Genomic DNA, 27833 nt, shown 5'->3' with positions numbered 1-27833 from the left:
ACTTCTTATCTAATTCAAGAAAGAAAATTATTCAGGCAAAACTATAAATGATTATACAACAAATGTGCAGTTGTGGACCAATGAAAATAAGAATATGTTATTTTTCAAGATGTTCAACTGGGTAAAAACACTGGGACCTGCCTACTGTGCAAGTTTGCATTACTACAAAGAAGGTGCTTTAACCTATACTTCTTTGGACTGAACAACTAGGTAGAGCAACAACATTTTAAAGATACTAAGTAAAATAATGAATGACTATCACATCATAAACACTCAAAAGATAGTAGCTATTATTATCATTATCATTATATGTTTTCTCATTTAAACCTCCCCCAAACCCTATAAGTTAGAGATAATTACTATTTCAATTCTACAAATAAAGGCAATTGTGCTCAAAGAAGTTAACTTCTGAAAATAAAATAGCCACAAAATGAAGAGCAAAATTTCAAACTGGGTCTTTAAGATATAAATTCATGGTTTTCTCTCATAAGCATTCTGTGAAGAGATTTTTTTTTTTTTTTTTTTGCGGTACGCGGACCTCTCACTGTTGTGGCTTCTCCCGCTGCGGAGCACAGGCTCCGGACGCGCAGGCTCAGCGGCCATGGCTCACGGGCCTAGCCACTCCGCGGCACGTGGGATCTTCCCAGACTGGGGCACGAACCCGTGTCCCCTGCATCGGCAGGCGGACTCTCAACCACTGCGCCATCAGGGAAGCCCTTCTCATAAGCATTCTATCTTACCTATTCTACCAAGTACATAATACACTATCATGACATGCTTAATAGAAGCATAGAAGCAATTCATCAGGGAAAAGGAAATCTTTTTCAATTACTGTTGCTGGAAAAATTGGATATCTATATGGGGGGGGGAAATGAACTTCAATCCTTACATCACGACATATACAAAAACTAAACTGAGTTGGACCATAGATATAAATGCTAAAACTATAAAGCTGCTAGAAGGAAATATAGGAGAATATCTTCAAAATTTGGCATAGGCAAGGGTTTCTCAGACATGACAGAGAAAGGGATAATCGTAAAAGAAAAATTGATACATCAAAAGATGGTTAAGAAAATGAACAGGCAAGCCACACTAGGAGAAAATATTTACAAAATACATTTAATAAGTGACTGGCATCTAGAATATATAAAAAAAGTCCCACATCTCATAAAAACAAACCACCCCCTCAAATAAATGGCGTGGGGGGTGGGGGGGTAGTTGGTAAGACATTCAGAAAGGAAGATATAAAAATGGCCAGTTAGGGACTTCCCTGGTGGCACAGTGGTTAAGAATCCATCTCCCAACGCAGGGGACACAGGATGGATCCCTGATCAGGGAACTGGATCCTACATGCATGCTGTAACTAGGAGTTTGCATGCCACAACTAAGGAGCCCTCGAGCCCAACTAACGAGCACACGTGCCGCAACTAAGACCTGGCACAACCAAAATAAATAAATAAATAAATAAAATTTTTAAAATAAAAAATCCAACAGAGTCCATAAAATAAAATTTATTTTTTTTTAAAAATGGCCATTTAGCACATGAGAAAGTGCTCAACATCAAAGTCATAAGTAGGTACTTCCACTTCCAGAAGATGGAGTAGACATACTTTTCTCTATTTTTCCCACTAGTTACAACTACAAACCCTGAAGATTATATATAAAATAAACATAAGACGGCTCTAAAAGGTGGATAGAAAAAGGCAGACCAACAGGGACCTCGGGACCCAAGGAATAGCACAATAGTGAGTTACCTAAAATTTCTTTTTACCTTATATACTCCACACCTGATGCTAGAGAGGTCCACAACCCAGAAACACCAAGGAGCACAGGAAAACAAAAAACACAACCAAAGCCTGTTCTCCCCAGCCAAAGGACCAAGAGAGCAGCAGCCTAGCAAAATAGAAAAGGTTAGAGAATAACCACTCTACTCCAGCCAAACATCACATGAAAAACTGTAGTCCCACCCATATCCACACCAGCAAAGGCCAAATGGGGAGCTAGACTTCACCCTCACCAAGCTGTAACAAGCCATCCCAACACTACCCATTTAGCACAATGTCAGAGAAGTCAGAGTGGGGAGCTGAGATTTTCATATCTACTGGAAGGTAATGAATCCTCCACTCCCACAGTGTCAGTGGAGTCCACACAGGGAATCTGGACACCTATTGCTATACAGCAGTAACAAGAACTCCTTCCCCTTACTGCTGAGGCAATGTCAGGTGAGGTCTATATAATTTAATACCTATAGGGTGAAGAGACATAAAGGTACATAAGATTTCCACACTTCACTCAAACTGGTAAAATGTCAACACCAACACCAGTAGTGTGATTAGTTATGTATATACAATACCTTAAGCAACCACTAAAAAGACTATACAAAGATATGCACTCAACAACATTACAGATAAATCAAAATGGAATTCTAAAAAATGTTCAGGTAACCCACAGGAAGACAGAAAAAGGAAACTAGAGAAACAAAAGGCAGAGAGAACAAACAAAAAATAAAATGGCAGATTAAAGCCCTAGCAGAATGATAATAACATTAAATGTAAATGGCCTACATACACCAATAAAAAGATAAGAAACTGGCAGAATGGATTTAAAAACATGACGTACCAGTAAGTTATACCAAAAGCTCACTTCAAAAAAGACAATATAAGGAGGCTGAAAACAGAAGGATGGAAAAAGATATACCATATATACATTAATCAAAAGAAAGCAGAAGTGGCTATATTAACATAAGATAAAAGTACTTCGACTTCAGTGCAAAGAAAAGTACTGAATAAAGAGGGACATTACCTGATGATAACAGCTATGACCCATAGCAATCTTAAATGTGCATGTACTAAAGAACAGAGCTATAAATTATGGGAAGCAAAAACTGACAGAACTGAAAGAAGAAATAAGATATATCTACAGTTATAGCTGGAGACTTCAAGACATCTCTCTCAACAACTGAAAGAAAACTGAGCAGAAAAATCAACAAGGATATGGTAAAATTCAACAGCACCATCAACCAATAGGATCTAATTGACATTGTTTTATAGAACAATCCACCCAACGACAACAGACCAAATACTTTTCTCAAAGGCCCAAAAAGTAAATACCAGGATAGACCATAACCTGAACCCTAAAACAAACCTCAAAAAATTTTAAAAATTGAAATCATACAGAGTGTGTTCTCTGACCATAATGTAATCAAACTAGAAATTAGCAACAGAAAGACAACAGGAAAACCTCCAAACACTTGAAAATTAAAAACACAGTTCCAAATAATCCATGAGTCACAAAAGTCTGAAAAATAAAACTTAAAAATTACATTGAACTAAATGAAAATAAAACATAACAAAATTAGTGGGATGAGGAAAGTGCAAATCAAAAACACAAGATACTACTTCACACCCATTATGATGGCTATTACCAAAAAATGTAAAATAACAAGTGTAGGAGACGATATTGAGAAATTGGAAGTCTTGTGCAATGCTGGTGGGAATGTAAAATGGTACAGCTGCTGTGGAAAACAATTCGGTGGTTCTGGAAAAAAAAAAACCAAAACACACAGAATTATCATATGACCCACCAATTCCACTTCCAGCTATATACTCAAAAAAACTGAAAATAGACACTCAAACAGATACTTGTACACTAATGTTCATAGCAGCATCATTACCGATAGCCAAAAGATGAGAACAATCCAATGTCCATCAACAGATGAATGGATGAACAAAATGTGGTACACATATACAATGGCATATTTTTCAACCTTAAAATGAAATGAAATTCTAACACGTGCTGTAACAAGCATGAACCTTGAAGACATTATGGCTGAGTGAAATAAGCCAGACACAAAAAGACAAATATTGTATGATTCCACTTACATGAGGTATGTACATATAATAGACAAATTCATAGAGACAGGAAATAGAATGGAGGTTACTGGGGATTGGAAGGAGCAGGGGAATGGAATTATTTTTTAATGGGTACAGGGTTTCAGTTTGCGTTAATTAAAAAGTTTTGGAAATGGACAGTGGTAATGGCTGCACAAAATTGCGAGTGTACTTGATGCCATTTAATTGTACACTTAGAAGTGGTTAAACTGATAAATTTTGTTGTGTATATTTTACCACAATATAAATACATACATACATAAATTTAAGCGAACATTTTTTTAAACTTTATAAATCAATGTTTCTCCACCTAAGAATTATTTCTGAGGCAGTACACTTTTCAGGATTCCAAGTGCCACAAATGATACTCCATGAAAATAATGACAAAAGCTGGGAGTCCTTACATATGTCTAATTCAAAACTAACCTTTCCTCAAAGATTGACCAATCATATCAAGAGTAAAGGTTAGGGTTGGGAAGAAAGCTATGACACTCTCTTAACAACACTAAATCACAGAGATGATAAATGATCTTGTTTCCCAAACTCACATAGAAAGTCACTGGTTTTCTAGGTGTAATACTAACTAGACTTGGAGCAAAGAAATAAATTTATTTCTGCTACAACTGTCTCCACTCTCTCTGACTCCCATCAGAGACAACTGCCTGGGCTAGTTTTCGGATGTAGTGATGAGCTGCTTACAACTATAAATTATTTTGCAAGACTCCAAAGAGAGATCCTGTATTTACAGATTCAAGGGAGGAGATTGCAACATGATTTTATAACAGAGAATGACTAGGCAGTAAGCAGGGTTAAAGGATGCAATAAGAAGCAATAGTGAAGCACTACAGAATCCCTTACAGGCAATGTGAGACACTGTCTTACTTCAACAATCACTGCATTGGAATTCTGACTAACATGTTTAGTGTTCAGATCTCTTTCAGTCTTTTCTGGTGTGCCATCAAAATTCTGGTATTTGATTAGTGGTTGTTTTGGGATGGGAGAAGGGAGACAAAAGGGTGAGAGCTAAACAGTTTCTTTTTGAGGTAATGAAAACGTTCTAAATTGACTGTTGTGATGGTTGCACATTATATGTGAACATATTAAATCCACTGAATTGTAAATTAAATGGATGAATTGTATGGTTATGTGAAAAAAGTCTCAGTAAAGCCATTAAAAAAAAAGTTGAACCACAATCTAATCGCATACAGGAAATACAGAAGATAGAGAAACAAGTCTATGAGGAAGAAATTTCAAAAACGTTGAACCAGAATCTAACCAGTTACAGGAAATACAGAAGATAGAGAAACAAGTCTACAAGGAAATAAACATAAAATCCAAAAGATAGGAAATTCTATAAGACAACTAATCCAATTTCCTCAAGTCAATGGCATAAAAACAAACAAACTTAAAAGTTGGGGGAGGGAGTAGTATTCCACTGTGTATATACACCACATCTTCTTTATCCATTCATCTGTTGATGGACATTTAGGTTGCTTCCATATCTTGGCTATTGTAAATAATGTTGCTATGAACATTGGGGTGTGTGTATCTTCTCGAATTAGTGTTTTCATTTTCTTCAGATAAATACCCAGAAGTGGAACTGCTGGATCATACTGTAGTTCTATATTTAGTTTTTACCACATCTTCTTTATCCATTCATCTGTTGATGGACATTTAGGTTGCTTCCATATCTTGGCTATCGTAAATAATGTTGCTATGAACATTGGGGTGTGTGTATCTTCTCGAATTAGTGTTTTCATTTTCTTCAGATAAATACCCAGAAGTGGAACTGCTGGATCATACTGTAGTTCTATGTTTAGTTTTTTGTGTTTTTTTTTTTTTGCGGTACGCAGGCCTCTCACTGTTGTGGCCTCTCCCGTTGCGGAACACAGGCTCCGGACGCGCAGGCTCAGTGGCCATGGCTCACGGGCCCAGCCGCGGAGTGGGTCTTCCCAGACCAGGGCACAAACCCGTGTCCCCTGCATCGGCAGGCGGACTCTCAACCACTGCACCACCAGGGAAGCCCTATATTTAGTTTTTTGAGGAACCTCCATACGTTTTCCAGTATGGAGGAAAACATACGGCTGTACCACTTTACATTCTCACCAACAGTGCACAAAGGTTCCCTTTTCTCCACATCCTTGCCAGCACTTGTTATCGCTTGTCTTCTTGATAACCATTCTAACAGGTGTGGGGATATCTCGTCATGGTTTTAATTTCCATTTCCCTACGCACTTTTTCATGTACCTGTTGGCCATTTAGATAACTTCTTTGGAAAAATGTCTATTTAGTTCTTCTGCCTATTTTTAATCGGGTTGTTTGTCTTTTTGTTATTGAGTTGTATGAGTTCTTTATATATTTTGGATATTAACCCCTTATCTGATATATGATTTGCAAAAATTTTTCTCCCATAGGATGCCTTTTCATTTTGTTAATTGTTTCTTTGGCTGTGCAAAAGCTTTTAAGCTTGATGTAGCCCCAATTTGTTGATTTTTGCTTTTGGTGTTTGTGCTTTTGTTGTCATATCCAAAAACATCATTTCCAAGAACAACATCAAGGAGCTTCTTCTTACATTTTCCTCTAGGAGTTTTATAGTATCAGGTGTTATGTTTAAGACTGATCCATTTCAAGTTAATTTTTGTGAGTGGTGTAAGATAGGGAACCAATTTCACTGCTCTGCATGTGTCTTTCTAGCTTTCCCAGCACCATTTGTTGGCCTTTCCCCACTGGATGCTCTTGGCAGCCTTGTAGACTATTAGATGACCATATGAGCAACAACGTGGATGGATATGGATGATATTATGCTTAGTGAAATAAGTCAGACAGAGAAAAACAAATTTTACGTTATCACTTACATGTGCAATCTATAAAATAAAACAAACTAGAGAATATAACAGAAAAAGAAACAGACTCACAAATATAGAGAACAAACTAGTAGTTACCAGTGGGGGGGACAGGGGGCAGGGTAGGGGTAGGAGATTAAGAGGTACAAATTACTATTATAAAATAAAGAAGCTACAATAACATATTGTACAGCAAAGGGAACATAGTATTTTATAATAACTCTAAATGGAGTACAACCTTTAAATATAGTGAAACACAGTGCTGTACACCTGAAACTTATTTAATATTGTAAGTCAGCCATACCTCAATTTAAAAAAAAAAGTTAGAGGAGGGAGAAGCTGCCCTTTTTTTTAAAAATGCAAGTGATCTAAGACCAAATTCCATCTGTGGATTTTGTTTGATCCTGATTTGAATAAACCAACTATAAAAAGATATGTATGAAATAATCAAGAAAACTTAACATGCACTGGATATTATTAGATGATACCAAAGAATTATGGACTGTTAATTTTGTTAAGTGTGATAACAGCACTGTGGTTAAATTTAAAGATGTTAATGTTTATACTAGTCTTCTACTTCTATGTATGTTTGAAGATTCCCATAACTTAAAAAGAACTTTTTCAGAGAGAATACAAGAAGAGAAATTGAAATCAGCAAGCTCTGACAACCCTTCAAAGGAATTTTGTTGCAAAAAAGAGCAAAGAAATATTGGAAGTTGGAGACTGATGGAAAAGTGGGGCAAAAAAAGCAGAATCTTTTTAAATGGGAGAAATAACGCTATGTTTGCATGTTTATATACTGGTGGGAATGATCCAATAAATAGAGAGAAAAAGTGATGATATAAAAGAGAAGGGAGGACTTCCCTGGTGGCACAGTGGTTAAGAATCTGCCTGCCAATGCAGGGGACACAGGTTCGAGCCCTGGTCCAGGAGGATCCCACATGCTGCAGAGCAACTAAGCCCGTGCTACTGAGCCTGTGCTCTAGAGCCCACGTGCCACAACTACTGAAACCTGCGCACCTACAGCCGGTGCTCCACAAGAGAAGCCACTGCAATGAGAAGCACATGCACCACAATGAAGAGTAGCCCCCACTCACCGCAACTAGAGAAAGCCCACACGCGGCAACGAAGACCCAACACAGCCAAAAATAAATAAATAAAATAAATAAATGTTTTTCAAAAAGAGAGTAGGGAGAATTCCTAAAGTACTGTATTTGAGCGAGAGAACTTGGGATCTAGTTCACTAGTGGTTCATTTAAAATAACTGGTGAATAGACACAATACGGGTACAGATGATAAAAGGTGAACACACATGGTGGTAGGAGTATGTGGAAGTTCTTTCTGACTGCTTCAATTTTCTCAGTGAAACAGGAAGTCAAGTCATCCTCAGAGTGAAAATGGGGAAGAGCAATTAAGGGTTTTAAGGGAAGAGTAGGAGGCATGAAATGGGTCAACTAAAACAGTGGGAAAATGAACGGACTAGGAAAATAAAATGTTTGCCTAGCAATGTTAAAGCCTTCATGAGTTAGTGGTCATAAATTTAAAGTGAGACCAGTCAATGGGATCTGTGTGTTTTCCTCCAGCCATACTCAGCTGCACAAGTGCAGGTATGAAGTAAGCAGAAGGTTGGATTTAAACAGCACTGAAGGAGTACAAACGACATGAGAAGAAGTTAAGGAAGCCAAGAGTATACGCAAAAGAGTAATTATAATGAGCAACAAATAATTTAAGTTTGGTAAGGAGAGAAAAGAGGACATCAAGGGGTGAGAGACACACAAAAGTTAGTATGATCACAAATTCTAGGTCCCAGTGGTGTTGAAGGACAGTTGAAGTCAGAGCACCAGAACAAGAGAGCAAGAAAGATAAGAAGTGGTATTAAGAGAATAGGAAACATAAAACTGAGATTACAGGAGGCTTATGGTTATTCATAATGACTAAATCCAGGGATGACTATGGAAGTGAATAGTTAAGGTGTAACACGAATGCGGGAAATCAGTTGAAAAGAGGAGTTCAAGACACTAAGAGAGTATTAGAAGGATCATCTCCATGTACACTGAAACCATCCAGAAATCTATATATTCTAAAATTTCTCCAATCAGTATGTTACTGTTGTTAAAAGTAAACTCCATGTTTTAAAATTGTAATAACACAAACATTATATATAAACATGTCGCTACAAGTCAATCAAACTATTATGCTCTGGCATATGATGTTTGTTCAATAATTGGTACCATTTCATAACCAAAGAGAAAGTGTTAATACAACTTCACCCAAGTCAGTCTTAATTACTTTTTCAGTTTTTGACAAATGGAGCATGTTTTTAATTCATATTCCTACTATAACTAATAAGTACCAGTTTTTTATCAAAATTGATTATCCTCATGCCAGCCTCTTGAATAAGAAAACATATATTTATATCTCTGACATAGCACCTGGCTTAAAGCAATAATTCAATAACTATATATTCCTTTCTATTAAAGGACATAGATAATACTATGAATCTACATAATTATTTAACATTTACTTCAGTACCTATTATTTCTAGAATAGATTCCTGAATTTTCATGTATGAATCACCCTGGGTCTGGGAAGTTCTAATTGTAAAATTCCAGAGTTGATTAAATCCTGAATGTAAAGCTTCAGAGTTGCCTGGGAAATCAACACTTCTATAACGCCTCTCAACACTCCTCTGACTCAAATTTCAGAAAAGAGTGAGATAGCAACAAATAAGGGTGTTAGTGAGAGTAGTGATGGAACCCAATCTACTGGCTCTTATCTTTCCACTATTTTTTCATGGCCTAGTCAGAATTACACAGTAACATACCATATTTTAAATATGCTACTTACTGTGGTATGATGGGATATACTGCCAACAATGTTGAGGTTTTTGAGCAGCTGGGGAGAACCACTGTATTGTCCAGAAATCTGCTTCCTAACTTCAGCAGCCACAGTTCTACAACAAAAAAAGCAAATACATTGTTTTTAAAAAGAAAATAAACTAACTTAAAATGGGAGAAAGCTAAGTATTTTCAAAAGTCATCTAAAGAACAACAAAATCTCAGCACATCAATAAGGCTATAAATTTATAAGATATTTTGGTAAATACTGCTTATAATTACAGTAGAACATCTTTATAACGCTGATATGGCGTACAATACTTACAGCCAACTTACATAAGGCTTTTTTTGTATATGGCATTTCAGGGAACATATTGATACTTTGGTTTATGATAGAGCTGGAAGCTATAATAAGATGTATATATTAATGTGTATATATTTTAAGGATATAAAATTAATTCAAAATACTTTATAAACAATATTCATGCCCCAGAAAACTATTCCCTATTTTTACTTAACTAATAAAAATTGTCTTTATACTCTGGCATTAATGGCTTTCCATAATCTGACCCTAATCACCTTTTCAGCCGTAATTACATATCCCTTCCCAAATTCTTCTCAATGAACATAAACTGCTTCCTAGAATGCTGTTTCTCTCCTATATCCACAAATTCAACTCTTAATTAGTTTTAGGGGTAAAACTCAAATGGCAAGACTTCCATACAAGATTCTTGACTCACCACAGCTAAAATACCACCCTTCTTAAAAACTCTTAGAGCATTTATCATAACCTAACTTGCATTTTCCTCCTTCCTAGTTATTTTCTCCACATTCATGTACGCCCTATATAAACAGAGGCAGTGGTTTCATTCATTGCTATTTCCCCTAAAATATTTAGCACGTGGCACTTAAAACAGATAAATGTATATTTAGTCCTATGAAATATATAGTATTACTGACGAATGAAGTAAACCACAAAGGCATTACCATAACATAACTTGACCAGTAAGTCCTTATCTGAAACAGGATTAAAGTTTAGAAGTTCCACGATTTCAAGCTGCTTGTTGACCCTTGGGAGCATACTAGTATTTCAAATTTACTAAATGACATTTCTAGGGACTTCCCTGTTGGTTCAGTGGTTAAGACTCTGCACTCCCAATGCAGACGGCCTGGGTTCCATCCCTGGTCAGGGAACTAGATCCCACATGCCACAACTAAAAGATCCCACACGTGGCATCTGCAACGTGGAAGATCCCTCATGCCACAACTAAGACCCAGTGCAGCCAAATAAATAAATAAATATTTCTAAAACAAAAATATTTTAGACATTTGAATGACTCTGTAGCTCATTAAGCTCTATATTCCTTAGACTTCACAAAATTATAAACCAAAATATTCTGTGAGTCTTAAATCCAGTCATTAAATAACTTCCTCATATTAGTAACATTTTTACTAAGTAAAAAATGTAACTAAAGAACACAAAATAAAGACAACTATCAATAGATTTTGTACAATTATTTTCCTGATGTCAATATCTAACCTCCACCCTATGATCATCAACTGGTCACTATTTTATAAACCTTGCCTTTTGTTCTTTTACTCTTTTCCAAAAAATAAACCCTACCTTCTTCCTATCATTCCATTGAACGTAAAGTGAAACTGGCCTACTGCTTTCGATTCTGGGCCAGCTTGATGATACTTTTGTTCTGGAGTGTTCTCAAATTAATGGTTGAATTCAGAGCCCTGAACATCTTAGTGCCCTTTCAAATTTCCAGCTGAATTTCTAGACAATTTCATTTTCCAAAAATTATCCAAATATATGATATAATCTTTAGCTTCCTTCTTCTCTTCCATACCCCCTTAACTATTTTCATATTCAATCGCTCCACACACATCTCTTGAGCACTGTTAGGAGCTGACCACTCAGTTAGAAATTTTTGATAGAAAAGTAAAAGAGTTATCATTTTTAAGGCTCAAGATACTGAATTAGCTCAACTTTTTCTTTACAGGTGATCTGAAGTACATTAGATCATATATGTGTTTTAAAAAAGGCTAATCTGTTATTCATAATTGTCAAAACTTGGAAGCTTATCCTTCAATAGGTAAATGGATAAACAAACTATGGTATATTCATACAATGGAACATTATTCAGCAGTAAAAAGAAATGCACTGTCAAGCCAAAAAAGACATGGAAGAACCTTAAAAGAATACTGCTAAGTGAAAGAAGCCCATCTGACAAGGATACAATACTGTATGATTCCACCTATATGACATTCTGGAAAAGGCAAACTATGGAGGGGTGAAAAACAGTGGTTGCCAGGGGTTGGAAGAAGGAGGAAAAAAAAGAGATGAATAAGTAATGCACAGGGATTTTTAGGGCAGTGAAACTATTCTCTATGATACTATCATGATGGATACATATCATTATACATTTGTCAAAACCTATAGAATATACAACACAAACAGTAAACCTAATGTAATCTATGGACTTTAGTTAATAATAATGTATCAATATTAGCTTATTTATTATAACAAATCTATTATAACAAATGTATCATACTAATCCAAGATGTTAATAAAAGGGAAAACTTGGTTGGGAAGTAAACATGGGAACTCTCTGTACTTTCCACTTTTCTGTAAATCTAAAACTGCTCTCCCAAAGAAGTCTACTGAATTTTTAAAAATAAGTAAATAAATAAAAAAGACTAACTCAGAAAAGACAAGGGAGGAAGAGAAGAGCATGAAGAAACGATTAGAGGTTAGAGATGAAAGCTAAAGGAGGAATGTAACCTTTGAAGGAGGATACAGATTGAGGAGAGGGCAAAGGGCAAATTCTGTAAAGCATCTGGATGTGAGAGGACAGGAACATTCACTGTAGTTTATGACTCCCCTTAGGCTTTTAATGAAGCCTATACACTGTGAATGTTCATTATTATGTTTGGTTTAAAGGCCTTACAATCTCCTGATCCTGTTGTCAAGACTGAGATGAAAATATGAAAAAGCTTTTAAAAAGAGAGAGAGAGACAGAGAACAAGTATTGTGTCTATCTTCCTCAGTGCTACTCAACTCAGTCTACCAACCTCAGCACTACCTCAGTGCTTCTGTTTCTCAGTGTTTCTGGGGCTAAACCACGAGTAATCTGAATTGTAAACTGCTATATTTGATCAAGTTCAAGATCTCAGTAACTGTTAAGACTTGCTATTACTTCAGGTACAGCTAAGAAAGAAAAACCTCGCTAATTAAGCAATACACTATCAATTAATCAAAAGACATACCCTGATTTCAGAAAATGTTAAAAAGTGAAACAAAATTTAAAATATGATTACTTCAAAAAGAGACAATCTTTCATTTAATAACAATCTTTCATTTAATAACAGAGACATACAAAGGATAATCCCCACATTACAAATATTTGTCTTATTTATACATGACATAATTTCCCCCAAAGAGAAAATCAGCAATAATTTGAAGTAAGAACCATTTCCAAACTGAGCTATAATGGCAATAAAACCATCTGCAACCCAGACAAAGGATGTATTTATACTGAGACCCTCTGCATGAAAAGATTTCCTCAATAATAAGTGAGGAAATTTTCCCAAATTAAAAAAACAGTATCGGGCTTCCCTGGTGGCGCAGTGGTTGAGAGTCCACCTGCCGATGCAGGGGACACGGGTTCGTGCCCCGGTCCGGGAAGATCCCACATGCCGTGGAGCGGCTGGGCCCGTGAGCCATGGCCGCTGAGCCTGCACGTCCGGAGCCTGTGCTCCACAACAGTGAGAGGCCCGTGTACCACCAAACAAACAAACAAACAAAAAAAAAAACAGTTATCTCTTAACCATACTATGGTCCAAAGTATGCAACACAAGAAATTTAATGAATAAACTGTTATCAGGAGTAACAGTACCTGTTATCAATTAAAATCCTTTATCACAGATTACTTTTTTAATAACAATTTTTCCCACTCCTAATGAAGCTCATATAGTAAAGCAATACAAGGAAGTCTTTTTTACTTCTAATAAGCTATTAGTATTAACTGCAAAGTGGAAAGAAGAGTAGGTCAAAAATTCCATAGTTACTTACACTCTTAAATTATAATAGCAGAATATCTTCTTCCCCTTCCAGAAGCACATGATCCAATATTTGACCTATTTAACTCCTTACCAACTCTCTCCATTTCCGTAAGCTCCCTCACTATGTCAACATGCATTACAGTTTTTACAAAAGCAAGCACTCGCTAAGGCCGTTCACCATGGGATATCAGAAATAACCAACAAAGGATCCACATCCTGAGGGAAAATTATGTTGCATTTAACCTTTCCTCTAACCTCATCCCACTTTCAGATGCCCGATCAACCATGATTTCCAGAAAGTCCCAAAGCCAATCTGGGCCTCTCTCATCTCTAGTCGTTCTTCATGGGACCAGAGGAAACACTTGAGTAAAGATGAGTAAGGAGAGTTTAGACTAAAATAAAAGAGGTTAGTTGAGCTACTCCTATAAAGTCACAAAAAAATATCTGCAATGTAATATGCAAATAAGAGAATAAGATCTCTTGGAACTGGCACTGTTTATATTAAACACAGAACTCAGAGGAGAAGTATAAGGGAATATACCATGGAATATACCAAGTAAGGGCACATATCAGAGACAAGGCAAGAAAGGGCTAGCTAAAAATCCCCAAAAGAAAAAGGACAAGAACAGATGATACTCCAATGCTGTGACTATCCAAGTCCATGACTGATGACTGATGACTACCATAGTGTATAGTTGGTATTAAAGACCAAAAGAGGCAAAATAAAGAAAACAATAGATTAAAGAAATGCAACACTGTATCACCTTTCCAGTATTTGTGCCACAAATATTTAACCTGAACTGAATCAAACCTGTATATCTAACACCCAGATTACAAGAAATACAGAGAACAGTGTTAACAATACTAAAAAAAAGCAATCAGACAAAAACCAGAAGAAAGCTCATTCTATAATGTCAAGTTTCTTCAACAAGTCAATGTGATGAATAAATAAATAAAGGCAGTGGGCTAAGTTTTAGCATAAAAAAGACTTAAGATTAAAAATTAAAGTCTACTCAAAAAGGGAAAAAAAGACTTAAGCGATATAACCAAATGCAATGAATGGTCCTTAACTGGATCTTGATTTGAACAAACCAGCTATAAAAGACATTTCTGCGGATAATGAGAAATCTGAACATGGACAAGGTATTACATAATTAAGAATCAGTGTTTTTTTAATGTGGGAAAACAGTATTATAACAATGGAGGGAAATGTCCTTATGTTTTAGAGATGCAAATTATGTCTATAATTTAGCTTAAAACACTTCAGTTATGGTTACTCTGCCTTAACAGAGAAAACCAGCAAACTAAATATGGAATACAGATGTGCCAAATACTCTTCAAGAAGTATATCATATCCTCCATATATCCCTGCCTGATTATTTCTGCCCTGTTTTCCTCAGGTTAGACACTCGTCCTCTGCGCTTTCAAAGCATTTTGTGTTTATGCGCATTCATTTAAGGAAATGGAGTTTCCAGGAGGCTAGTTCAGACAGGCAGCAGACTAGCTAGACTGCTTTCTATGGTGGAATAAAAACCTGGGCTTGCTGACAGAGTTTGATTTCAGCAGTGAGAAAGCCTAATGTTTATAAACATTCTCTTTGATAGAAGCACATAAACTGCAAAGTAGATTTTTCTAGAATAGTAGTAATGCGACCCACAGATGTAAAAGTATGGTGGACAAAAAAAAGGTGCGGTAAAGTATCAAGAATATGGCTTCTCAGGCCTGGCACACTCTCCCTCTTCAGAGGTGCCTTTGCGACCTCCTTGAGGAATGAAGGAGGACAAGGAAACTTTACTTCTGATAGGAGTACGCTATGTCTCTTTTTTTGTATAAATGTCTCAAAGCAGGCTAATTTCTGCCATTAAAGAAAACGTACATTTTTTAACTCTGTCTGGTGCCATTTTCCTATCAAGAACTACCCCACTGTGAAAACCGAGCAGTACCTTAGTCATAGTACCTTAGTCATATCAAATTGTTCTCAAATCTATTTACCTATCTCCTTGCAAGGAACTAAGCAATTAGCTTTACTTATCTTTGCACCCTCCAGCAGAGTGCCTAGCACACTCTGGGTGCTTAAAAAATGTTTAAAAAGCTGAAGTGAAAAAAATGAGACTATAGCGAAATTCATAATTCCTACCCCCAAAAAAGTAGTTCAATAAGAATGCTAGAATGGAACAATTGATAGGAACTTCTTGAGTGCAGGAACTACATTTTATTAATCTTTACATCCTCGATGTCTAAGACAATTAAGACAATGGGGGAGGTGGAGAAAGAGGAATGGAGAGACAGGTGTAGTGGAGAGAGAAAAAAGGAGGTAAGGGAAAAGGAAGAATTTAGAGACTACCTAGTATATGGACTTTCCAAATGCCTTTCAGAGGAAATTAATCTATAAGTATTGTTGCTTTCTAATTGATTGGAAAGACACAAGAAGTATGCCTTTTTATCTATTACTGTCAAGTAATCAGGTGAGTGTTTGCTGGGGGGAAAAAATCTGAAACAACAGAAGAGTTCTACATGTGTAAAACCTTTTCTTTAAGAGCCTAGCTGACATCATTACTATCCCATTTGTTAACTGGTAAAGTTTAAAAACTACTACTGAAGAAAAAACAAACTTCTACTGAAACACAATGCTCTCTTATTCTATGTGAAACTTTTCTTTTTTAGCAATGTTTTAACAAGATAACATGTTTACTTATCTCAAAGTAGTCTCTAATACGTCTTCAGCATATCTGCAAAGGGCTGGTTCTAGAACTACATTCAAGCTCTACAATTATGTAAATAAACTTACTATGAGAAGCAGAGAAAATAAGATTTCTCCAGTATGGAGAGAATAAGATTTTCCAGTATGGAGAAAAGACAAAACAACTTGATAAAGGAAGACATCTTTTTAAAAAAAAAAGATTAAGAAAGTAAATAAAAGGAAAATGTACATGGGATTAAAAACTCAAAGTTCACAAAGAAGTAAAAACAAAAGGTGTAACTCTCTACCATTTCCAATCCCCAACCGTATTCCCCACATGTGACCACTGAATATTTTCTTAGGTGTCCTTCAAGAAAAAGATGTGTGTACATCAGTGCATATATAAGAAATCCTTATTTTTTAATATGACATATGACATCATACATAACCTTTTCTCAATATCTTACATTATACACTTAATTATCTTAGGAATCTTTCCATATCAGCACATAAAATAATAATAATATTCTAGCAATATTTATCAAGCATTTACAATGTGCCAGATACACATAAAAGTGTTAAATTTGATATATCTCATTTAATCTTCAGAAGAACTCATGAAGTAGGCACTATACCAGCATACTGAAGTTTTAAGATGTCCAGGTCATACAACCAATAAGGAATAGCACTAAGGTCTCAACTTAGAGCCCCCACTCTTTTTTTTTTTTGCAGTACGTGGGCCTCTCACTGTTGTGGCCTCTCCCATTGCGGAGCACAGGCTCTGGACGCGCAGGCTCAGCAGGCAGAGCCGCTCAGCGGCATGTGGGATCTTCCCGGACCGGGGCACGAACCTGTGTCCCCTGCATCGGCAGGCGGACTTTCAACCACTGCGCCACCAGGGCAGCCCAGAGCCCTCACTCTTAACCACTGTTCTCCTTTTTATCTGATATAGAGTCCATAAAATGAATAAACTGCAACGTATTTAACCAGTCTCTACTGTAGACATTTAAGCTATTTCTAGTCTTCGCAAAGATCATCACTTGAATGTAAGCTCCACTGAGAGATTTTTATTTAAATCAAGAATTATGGGTGATTTTTATTTTATCTTTTGGGCCTTTTGCATTTCCACATTTTCTACAGTACCATATATTATTTTATAGTAAGAAAAAAATAGATATTTTTAGATAAACTTGAAAAATAGAGTAACTTATGAAAGGTAGAGACAGTTTGAATTCAGATCCATAAAACTCCCAAGGCCTCTTTCCATGGAAGCAAGTTTCCAAAGGTAAATAATTCTAGTTATAGTTTATATTAATTATTTCTATATTCTCCAGAACCTAACCAGGAGGTCAGTTAAAGATGTCCAGTGAAAATGTCTGTAGTATATACCAACATATTAATAGGAACACTACAATAACTACCACCACTGCTATGATCTGTTTCCTATCTCTCACGGATGGCTAAATAAAACTCCCATCTGAGGCACTGTCATTTGTAAGTTATCCTGTGTTGAATTCTTTAGGAATTAAGGTCCAGAGTGGACCAGTAACCACTAAAACCCCAAGAAAACAAAAACACATACAGGTTGACTTGTGAAACCAAAGAACAGAAATAATCCTTCTCTATAATACACTTAACATTTAAGACATAGTTCCTTTTGGGGGAGGATGAAGGAAAAAAATGTCAGATGACTCATGTATCCCATCTGACGCTATTTTGGGATGACATTTAAGTTAAAGATTTAGAAAGCACTGTATTAAGGAGACTTGGAAGTCCCCATCATTCTGATCTACAGCATTTCACTATATCTCAATTTCCTCAACTAAAACATGGTGATAATAATGCTCCCTACTTCATGGAACATATTAAGTTATAACTACAGAAAAAAAGATTTTTAAATTTAGCATTTGAAAAAATTAACACTGATCTGAAATTGCCAACTAAAAAGAAAACTGAAGGGGAAAAAACCTCTACTGTAAAAAGTCAATCCTCCCAAAAGGAAATAAATATATCCTTAACTCCACTCTACTTCATAAAAATAAAGCCAGAATCTCCTTACCCACAAACATACAAATTATATCCTGATGTAAACTGTATACAATTAGTTGCTAAACTCTGTTCATCCTAAGTCTTAAATACTTCTCAAATTTTCCCCTCCTTCCCTTTCCTACAGCATCTGCCTACAGATAACATCATACTTAATGGTAAAACGCTTTCTTCCTTAGACGGGAAAGAAAGCAAGGATGTGTACTCTCACCACTTCTATTCAACACGACACTGCAGGATCCAGCCAGTGAAATATGGGAAGGAAAGAAGGAAAAATGGAAAGAAGGAAGAGAGGGGGGAAGGAAAGGGAGGGAAGGAGGAAGAAAGGACAGGGAGGAAAGGAGAGAGGGAAGGAAGGAAGGAAAGGGAAGAAATTAAAGGCATTAAGATTGGAAAGGAAGAAATAAAACTATCTTTACTCACAGACAATATATCCTGTAGGCAGAAAATCTTAAGGAATCCACCAAAAATTACTAGAACTAATAAATGAGTTCAGGAACGTCAGAAGATACAAATTCAAAATTCAAAAATCAATTGTATTTCTATAAACCAGCAACAAACAAACCAAATTCTTTAATTCCATTCATGATAAAATCAAAAACAATATAATACTTAGAAATAGATTTAACAAAAGAAGTATAAGACTTGCACACTGAAAACTTTAAAACTTTACTAAGAGAAATCAAAAAAGCTCAAAATAAATGAAGAGACAGTGTGTTCATGGATTTTTTTTAATTAATTTATTTTATTTATTTATTTATTTTGGCTGCATTGGGTCTTCATTGCCACGCGCGGGCTTTTCTCCAGTTGCAGTGAGCGGAGGCTTCTCTTGTTGCGGAGCATGGGCTCTAGGCACACGAGCTTCAGTAGTTGTGGCACGCAGGCTCAGTAGTTGTGGCTCACGGGCTCTAGAGTGCAGGCTCAGTAGTTGTAGCGCATGGACTTAGCTGCTCCGCGGCATGTGGGATCTTCGCGGACCAGGGATCGAACTCATGTCCCCTGCAGTGGCAGGCGGATTCTTAACCACTGCGCCACCAGGGAAGCCCTGTGTTCATGGATTTGAAGACTTGATATTGTTGATGGCAATTCTCCCCAAACTAATCTACAGATTGAATGTAATCCCTGTCAAAACCCCAAGAGGGCTTCCCTGGTGGCGCGGTGGTTGAGAGTCCACCTGCCGATGCAGTTCGTGCCCCGGTCCGGGAAGATCCCACATGCCGCGGAGCGGCTGGGCCCGGGGGCCGTGGCCGCTGGGCCTGTACATCTGGAGCCTGTGCTCCGCGGCAGGAGGGGCCGCAGCAGTGAGAGGCCCGTGTACCACAAACAAACAAACAAACAACAACAACAACAACAAAAAAGAATATTTGCAGAAATTGGTAAAATTCATGTTGATATTGATCCTAAAATGTTTACAGAAATGGAAAAAATCCAGAACAGGCAAAACAATTTTGAAAAAGAAGAAAAAAGTTGAAGGACTTACACTTCCAGCTATCAAATTTTACTGTAAAATGAGAGTAATCAGAACAGTTTGATACTGTAAGGACTGACATACAGATCAATGATTTTTAACAAGGTATCAGGGTAATTCAATGAGAAGAGGACAGTCTTTTCAACAAAGAGTGTTACATCAACTGAACATTCATATACAAAAGATGAATTTCGACCCCTTCTCACACCATGCACAAAAATTAATGCTAAATGGATCATAAACCAAAAGTAAGAGCTAAAACTATAAAAACTTCTAGAAGAAAACAGAGAAGGAAATCTTCTTGAGTATGAATTAAGCCGAGTCTTAGATCTAACAACACCAAAATCATGATCCATAAAAAAGAAAAAAAATTAATAAATTGGATTTCATCAAAATGTACATCTTTGTGCTTCAAAATTCACCACTAAGTGCTCGCTTCGGCGCACATATACTAAAATTGGAACGATACAGAGAAGATTAGCATGGCCCCTGTGCAAGGATGACATGCAAATTCGTGAAGTGTTCCATATTTTTTCACTTTGTTATAAAGCAGAAACTAACACACCATTGTCACCATTAAGAAAATAAAAAACCAAACCAGACAGGGAGAAAATATTTGCAAATCATATATCTAATAAAGGACCTTTATCTAAAACATATAAAGAACTCTTACAACTCAAAAACAAGATAAATAATCTAATTTAAAAATGAGCAAAAGATTTTGATAGTTCACCAATATAGACAGATATGTAAATAGATATGTAAATGGTTAATAAGCACAAGAAAAACATCACTAATCATTAGGGAAATGCAAATCAAAACCATAATGAAATGCCACTTCACAAGTACTGATACATGCTACTACTTGACAAACCTTGAAATGTTATGCTAAGTGAAGGAAGCCAGACACAAAAGGCCACATATTGTATGATTCCATTTATATGATATGTTCAGAAAAGGCAAATCTAGAGAAAGAGAGACAGACATAAAGCATATTAGTGGTTGCCTGGGGCTTGGGGTGGAACTAGGGAGTGACTACAAACTGGCACAAGGGGTTCTGGGGGGAGGGGGACGAAAATGCTCTAAAACAGGATTGTGGGTGATGGTTTCACAACTTTATAAATTTCCTAAAAATCACTGAATGGTACACTTAAAATGAATTAACTGTACGGTATGTAAAGTATACCTCTATAAAGTTGTCTTTTTAAAAAACAAAAAGAGCTTGGATATGGTTGGAACAACTCTGTGACGATAAGGGTAAGAAATTGCTTATAGTCAGAGAAAGAATGATGGTGACAGGAAAAAGAGGAGTTGCAGTGGAGTCACTAAGAAAGTTTTGGACTCTGAGGCTCCTTACCACCACCCCTGTATCTTTAGCAAAGTTTAAAATCATTAAAAGGCTGACATGAGTGAAGGAGTTCAGTTTTCTGGTGTAACAGGACAAACATGGAACACCTCATGTGGATGCAGGAGTGCAGGTGCAGAAAGAAGCATGGGAAAGCCAAAAAACAAGAACCAAGTAGACCTCTTTGGGAGGCTGTGAGTTGGCATTAAGGTGAGAGCTAAACTTAACCAAGTTAAGAGACGGGATCCACAGCTGGCATCAGGTTACCCTGGTTTTGTTTGTTTTTTGTATTTCACCAGTTACATTTAAATTTTAGCAGGTAGTAGAGCTGACTATACAGCTATATATTTAAATGATTATAGGGATGCTACACAACTTCAAATGACTAATTTTATTTAAAGAATATCAGTTGTTTTGGGGACCAGCACTATGACCCTCCTTCTTTTGGTTAGAAACTCCTTTTTGATAAGCAACTCATTCCTTGAGATTGGGTGTTGCTGACACCATCACATCTCTCCCCCAAACCACAGAGGACATATGACCCAGGACTGGCCAGAATCCCCTATATCCCTAAACACAGTAATTGGTTCAAGGAAGGACATGTGATCCAAGCCAGACCAATAACTGTGTCCCTGGATCTTTTCTGCCATAGCTAAACTTGTAGGATTCGAGCCTGGGGCTGTCAATTCTCATTGTAACCATTTTGTTATAATTTTGTGGAAAATCTAGCCAAGACATGAAGATAAGAGGCCTACTAACATCACCTGTATCCCTGGACCCAATGTACTCAGTTAACATGAGTCAGCACCTTTTTTTTTTATATGTGCAAATTAATCTGATTTGAGTTTCTGTCACTTGCAACCAAAAAGTCTCTTCTGTAAAAGGCCACTGAAAAAGCAGAGACATCTCAAGCGGTTGCCAAAGGGGTTCAAAAGATGCATCCCAGAAACTAAAGGAAACTCACTCTCTGTGGAGACTGAATTGACTAATGGAAAACAGGATGCAGGAGAAAAGCAGGTAGATAAACTTCCTCTTCTTCCACAGTCCCATCTACACATCTAAGGAACTGTTCCTCTGTCTAAAGATATCCTGTGCGGCCAAGCGTGCACACCTGGCAAACGATCTCTCTTTAGCTCTTTGTGAAGCAGTGGCCAATGAGATAAGGTATCACCTTACATTGTTTCCCATCCTTCTCTTCACTTTCCTCTTCTCTTTTAATGCCCTGGGATTATGCCTCCCAGAAAAAAACTCAACTTTTTTTTTTGTTGGCTGCGTTGGGTCTTCGTTGCTGTGCACGGGCTTTCTCTAGTTTCGGCGAGCAGGGGCCACTCTTCGTTGCAATGCGTGGTCTTCTCATTGCGGTGGCTTCTCTCGTTGTGAAACATGGGCTCTAGGCACTCAGGCTTCAGTAGTTGCAGCATGCGGGGTCAGAAGTTGCAGCACATGGGCTTCAGTAGTTGTGGCTCACGGGCTCTAGAGCACAGGCTGAGTAGTTGTGGCACATTGGCTTAGTTGCTCCGCAGCCTGTGGGATCTTCCCAGACCAGGGTTCGAACCCGTGTCCCCTGCATTGGCAGGCGGATTCCTAACCACTGCGCCACCAGGGAAGTCCAAGCCTCAACTCTTAATCCTTGTTTCAGTCTCTATTTTCTAGGGAACCCAGCCTAAAAGAGTACCTACAAAAAACCTACAGTAATCACCAGGCTTAATATTAAGTGAAACACAGAAAGCTTTCCCTTTGAGATTATAAACAAAATGAGGATGCTCAATATTAACACAATGTTGAGTAGAAATGGTAGTAAAAATCTGTACAATAATGCAAGATAATAGCCTGCAGACCAACACAAAAAAATAAATCAGTTACAAGGTTTGGAAAAAACAAAAATTCTTGATTTTCAGATGATACAGCTGTCTACATGGAAAATATAAAGGCCACAGGAGAGTAAGTAGGTTGACTGCAGCCTGATCTTCCCCCTCAGCTTTGTTCAGTCTTCCTGTACCAGGAGCTTCTCAAGTATGGAGCTGGAATATAAGGTCTCCTTAAAAAGACTGACCCTGTGTTTTCCTGAGAAAGCACAACAGTTCTGGTTGAATCAGTCCCACAAAGCTATTGTGTAACCTGAGGACTGTCCAGAGTTGAAAAGCCTGTGCCCATTTTGAAGAATCAAGGACTATTATTAAACTTTGGTAAAAATTTTTAAAAAAAGAAAAAGAAAATACAAAGGAATCCACAGGTACATTCTTAGATTTAACAAGAGTTTAACAAGGTATATAGCTGATACAAAATTGTTATATACCTAGGGATAAATCTAACAAAAGATATGCAAGAACCTTACGGAGAAAACTACAAAATTTCATTGTGTGATACAAAGAAGACCTAAATAAATGGAGAGATACACCACGACCATGAATCAGTATTATAAGAATGTCATTTGTCCCCCAAATTGAGTACAGATTCAATGCAATCCCAATCAAATTCTAATAGGATTTGGGAGTTTTTTGTTTGTTTGTTTTTGGTGGATTCTAAAATATACACGGAAATTCAAAAAGCTAAGAGCAGCTAAGACACTTATTTTTTTTAAGGTGGGAGGAGAGAGTCTACCAAATTCCAAAACTTATTACAATGAAAATTGTTTATAATTAGTGAAAAGATGTATAACTAGACCACTGGGACAAAATAGAGAGCCCATAAAAAAAACCCCACAAATAAGGACACACACATCTATTATAGACATGGCAGGACAGATCAATGGGGAAAGGAGAATCCATTCTGAAAAAATTAAAATTTCACACCATACACATATCAAGTCCAGGTGGAATATAAACCTAAACACAAAGGAAGTAATTACAAAGTTTATTATAAATCAGATGAATATCTTAATGACCTCAGAGAATAAAATATTTCTTAAACAAGACCCCCAAAATACTAAACGTTAAAAAAAAAAACCTAATATACTGCATTAAAACGTAGTTTTCAAAAGATTCCATTTTGGACTTCCCTGGCTGTCCAGTGGTTAAGACCCCACACTTCCACTGCAGGAGGCCCAGGTTCGATCCCTGGTCAGGGAACTAAGATCCCACACGCCGCAATGTGCAGCCCAAAAAAAAAAGTAAAAGACTCTATAAAAAGAATTAAAAAACAAACCACAGTGTAGGAAAAGATATTTGCGAAACATATAATCAATAAATGATTAATCTATGGAATACATATAAAGTACTCACACAAATCAATAAGAAAAAGACAATCCAAAGGGAAAAAACAAGGAAGGAAAATGGCAAAGTATTTAATTAGGTAATTTACAAAAAAGTAAATTCAAATGGTCAATAAACATACAAAACAGGGCTCAATCTCATTAGTTATCAAGCAAATATGTAGTAAAACTTTTACAATAAGATAGGATCATGCATCCACCAGATTGGCAAAATGAAAAAGCTGGCAATACCAAGTGATGGTAACTATGTAAGGCAACATTGTGGGAGTGTAAATTTCCACAACTATCTTAGAAAACAGTTTGGCATAGCCAAATAAACTTGATGATAAATAAAACAGCTAGGACAAGCAATAAAAACCTAGCAATTCGGGCTTCCCTGGTGGCGCAGTGGCTGAGAGTCCGCCTGCCGATGCAGGGGACACGGGTTCGTGCCCCGGTCCGGGAGGATCCCACGTGCCGCGGAGCGGCTGGGCCCGTGAGCCATGGCCGCTGAGCCTGCGCGTCCGGAGCCTGTGCTCCGCAACGGGAGAGGCCACAGCAGTGAGAGGCCCGCGTACCGCAAAAAAAAAAAAAAAACCTAGCAATTCCACACCTGAGCATACCATAGAAAAACTCATGAACATATGTACCAAAATATATGTATGGGAATGCTCATAGCAACACTGTTTCTAATAGTCAAAAACTGGAAACAACCCAAATGTCCATCTACTGTAGAATGGAAAATTGTGGTATATTTATACAATGAAATAATATAAAGCAATGAAAATGAATGAACTTCAACTGCTTGTAACATCATGGCTGAATCTGACAGATATAATTTTGAGCAAAAGTAGTAAGATAGAAAAGCATACAAACATACAGTATGATTCTATTTAAATGAATTCAAAAATAAAAAATTATATTGCTTAGGGATGCATTCATAGGTAGTAAAAATAAAGAAAAGCAAGGAAATGGTTATCCCAAATGTCAGGACAGCAGCTTGGAGTACTCTAAAGCAAAGGGTAAGATATAGAAAAGGAAAGGCAGGATATATAAAAAAAAAAAAAAAACCAACAGAACAGTTATAGAGATGGAAATGAGCAGAGCATTTGTGGAGGTAAAGTGAAAACACCAGACTGACTAGTCCAAAATGTAAGCTAGAGAATAAGCAACAAGAGAAGGACCAGATTATAGATGACTTTAAAATGCAAGCAGGAGTTTGGATTTAACCCCATAAGAAGCCACTACATTTATATTTTTGAACATAAGAATGCCATGATAAAAGCTGTGTTTTAGGGAGACTTCATTTGTAACACGTTTGAATTAGATGAGGGAGGGACTAGATCAGCCATGACCTCGTTGTGAGGCAATGAAAGATGCTCCAAGGTGGCAGGGTGGCATTCATTCCTACACTTCTTATGCGTCCAGTTTACACAAGTTTCTGTGCTAAGCACTGTAGATAAAAAGACCTAGACCAGCCCTCAAAGAGCTCTGAAAAGCAATATAAAATAGGGGGAAAGGGGAAAGGAGGGCAAGCATGAGAAAGTTCAGAAAGAAAAAGAAAGAAAAAAAACTGTACCTCATGAAATCAGTGATGAACAAAAGAAAAAAGTCAGATGTTCCTAATTCTCAAGAGTTCTATAATCCAAGTACACATAAGGTAGCATGGTAAGCACTACCATATGGCCCCAGGATTGATGAGAAAGAGAACAGGCAGGAAGTACTGGTGACTATACCACATACATGTGAGAAAACTGACTATAAAAGAAAAAGAAATGATTGGTTGGCAGCCAGAAATGCCAGAAGACTCGATGGTTCTTTGTTTTATGATGAGAAAGGCAGGATAAGTCTTATGGCTTAAGGGAAACATCCATAAAAAAGAATAGATTGAAGATGCTAGAAAGGAAAGGGAAAATTGTGAGATCAAGGTTGGGAGGAGGTGGCAAGGTATGGGATTCAAAGTACAATAACACAGGTAAGTTTTAGGTACAAGATACCCTTCAGGCTCAAGAGAAAGATGGTTGAACAATATATTGGGACAGTCATATGCTGAGGTTAAAATGAAGGACTCATGTGGTATGGTCCCAAACTTTTCGTTAAAAGATGGGGTAGGGAAACAAAGATGATAAATAAGAAACATTATTTGGAATAAACCTCATTTCAAATGATAAGACATTAATTAATAAAAGATCAACTCTGGGGACTTCCCTGGTAGCACAGTGGATGAGACTCTGCACTCCCAATGCAGGGGGCCTGGGTTCCATCCCTGGTCAGGGAACTAGATCCCACATGCATGCCACAACTAAGAGTTTGCATGCCACAAATGAGGAGCCCACATGCTGCAACTAAGGAGCCCACCTGCTGCAACTGAAGAGTCCGCCTGCCGCAACTAAGAGCCGGCACAACTAAATAAATAATAATTTTTTTTTTTTTTTTTAAAGATCAACTCTGGACTATTCTAGTCTCCCTCTAACACTACTCTGCAGCTCAGGAGCAAGAAATAGGTTAGATATTCAGCATTAACAGTTAGTGAAATGAGTACAACAGAAGGTCAGGGAAGTGGTATATGTGTCCAAAGTGATGAAACAGGCAGCACTGAAATAGATGATACTATGTGGAAAGGACTTACTTTGATCAGGAGTGAGATTATGAATTGAACAAAGTAGATTAAAAGATTGAGCCTATTCAGCCAGAGTTATGAACAGATTCAAGACTAAAAACAATTGAGGTTATAAATAAGCCTATACCCAGGAAATCCTACTCATGTAGGATTTTCCTCAGAAATAAAGATCTGATGAAAGCCTTTCATTAAATTCTGCTTCTTAGGCAGCAAAATGATACGAAATTAACAAAGATTAAGAAAACAAGGATAACTTTTGGTATACTAATAGCAGCACTGTTAGAAAATCTAGAACTACCACAGAAGAAAATATTTTGCAGAAAGAAAATACAGTCGAATAATAATAATTTAAGATCTGAAATCAGAGGACTAGGGTTTGAACCTCAATTAAGGCAAATAATCTCATTCTCAGTAGGCCTCAGTTCTGCATCTGTATTATGGGAATAATAAATAACAGTAAATAACCATAATTCAAAAAGACACATGCACTCCAGTGTTCACTGCAGCACTATTTACAATAGCCAGGACATGGAAGCAACCTAAGTGTCCATCAACAGAGGAATGGATAAAGAAGATGTGGTACATATATACAATGGAATATTACTCAGCCACAATAAGGAACGAAATTGGGTCATTTGCAGAGACGTGGATGGACCTAGAGACTGTCATACAGGGTGAAGTAAGTCAGAAAGAGAAAAACAAATATCGTATATTAACGCATATATGTGGAACCTAGAAAAATGGTACAGATGAACCGGTCTGCAAGGCAGAAATAGAGACACAGATGTAGAGAACAAATGTACGGACACCAAGGGGGGAAAGTGGGGGTGGTGAGGTGGGATG

The 27833-nt window shown here is 37.1% G+C and overlaps 1 protein-coding gene across 4 annotated transcripts in view; it reads right to left on the bottom strand.

The window, feature by feature from the left end:
- The window catches only part of DOCK7 (dedicator of cytokinesis 7), a 210501-nt gene that overhangs the window by 178375 nt on the left and 4293 nt on the right, over positions 1-27833 (bottom strand). For all 4 annotated transcript variants that reach the window (XM_082834071.1, XM_082834067.1, XM_082834068.1 and 1 more), the window contains exon 2: positions 9581-9686. In XM_082834071.1, the coding sequence (XP_082690197.1) occupies positions 9581-9686 (106 nt within the window). The remainder of the gene's footprint in view (positions 1-9580; positions 9687-27833) is intronic.

The sequence above is a fragment of the Leucopleurus acutus genome (genome assembly GCF_964270905.1).
Source record: "Leucopleurus acutus genome assembly, chromosome: 2".
Lineage (NCBI taxonomy): Eukaryota > Metazoa > Chordata > Mammalia > Artiodactyla > Delphinidae > Leucopleurus > Leucopleurus acutus.
The sequence above is the reverse complement of the archived record's forward strand: the minus strand, read 5'-3'. Positions and strand labels throughout refer to the sequence as shown.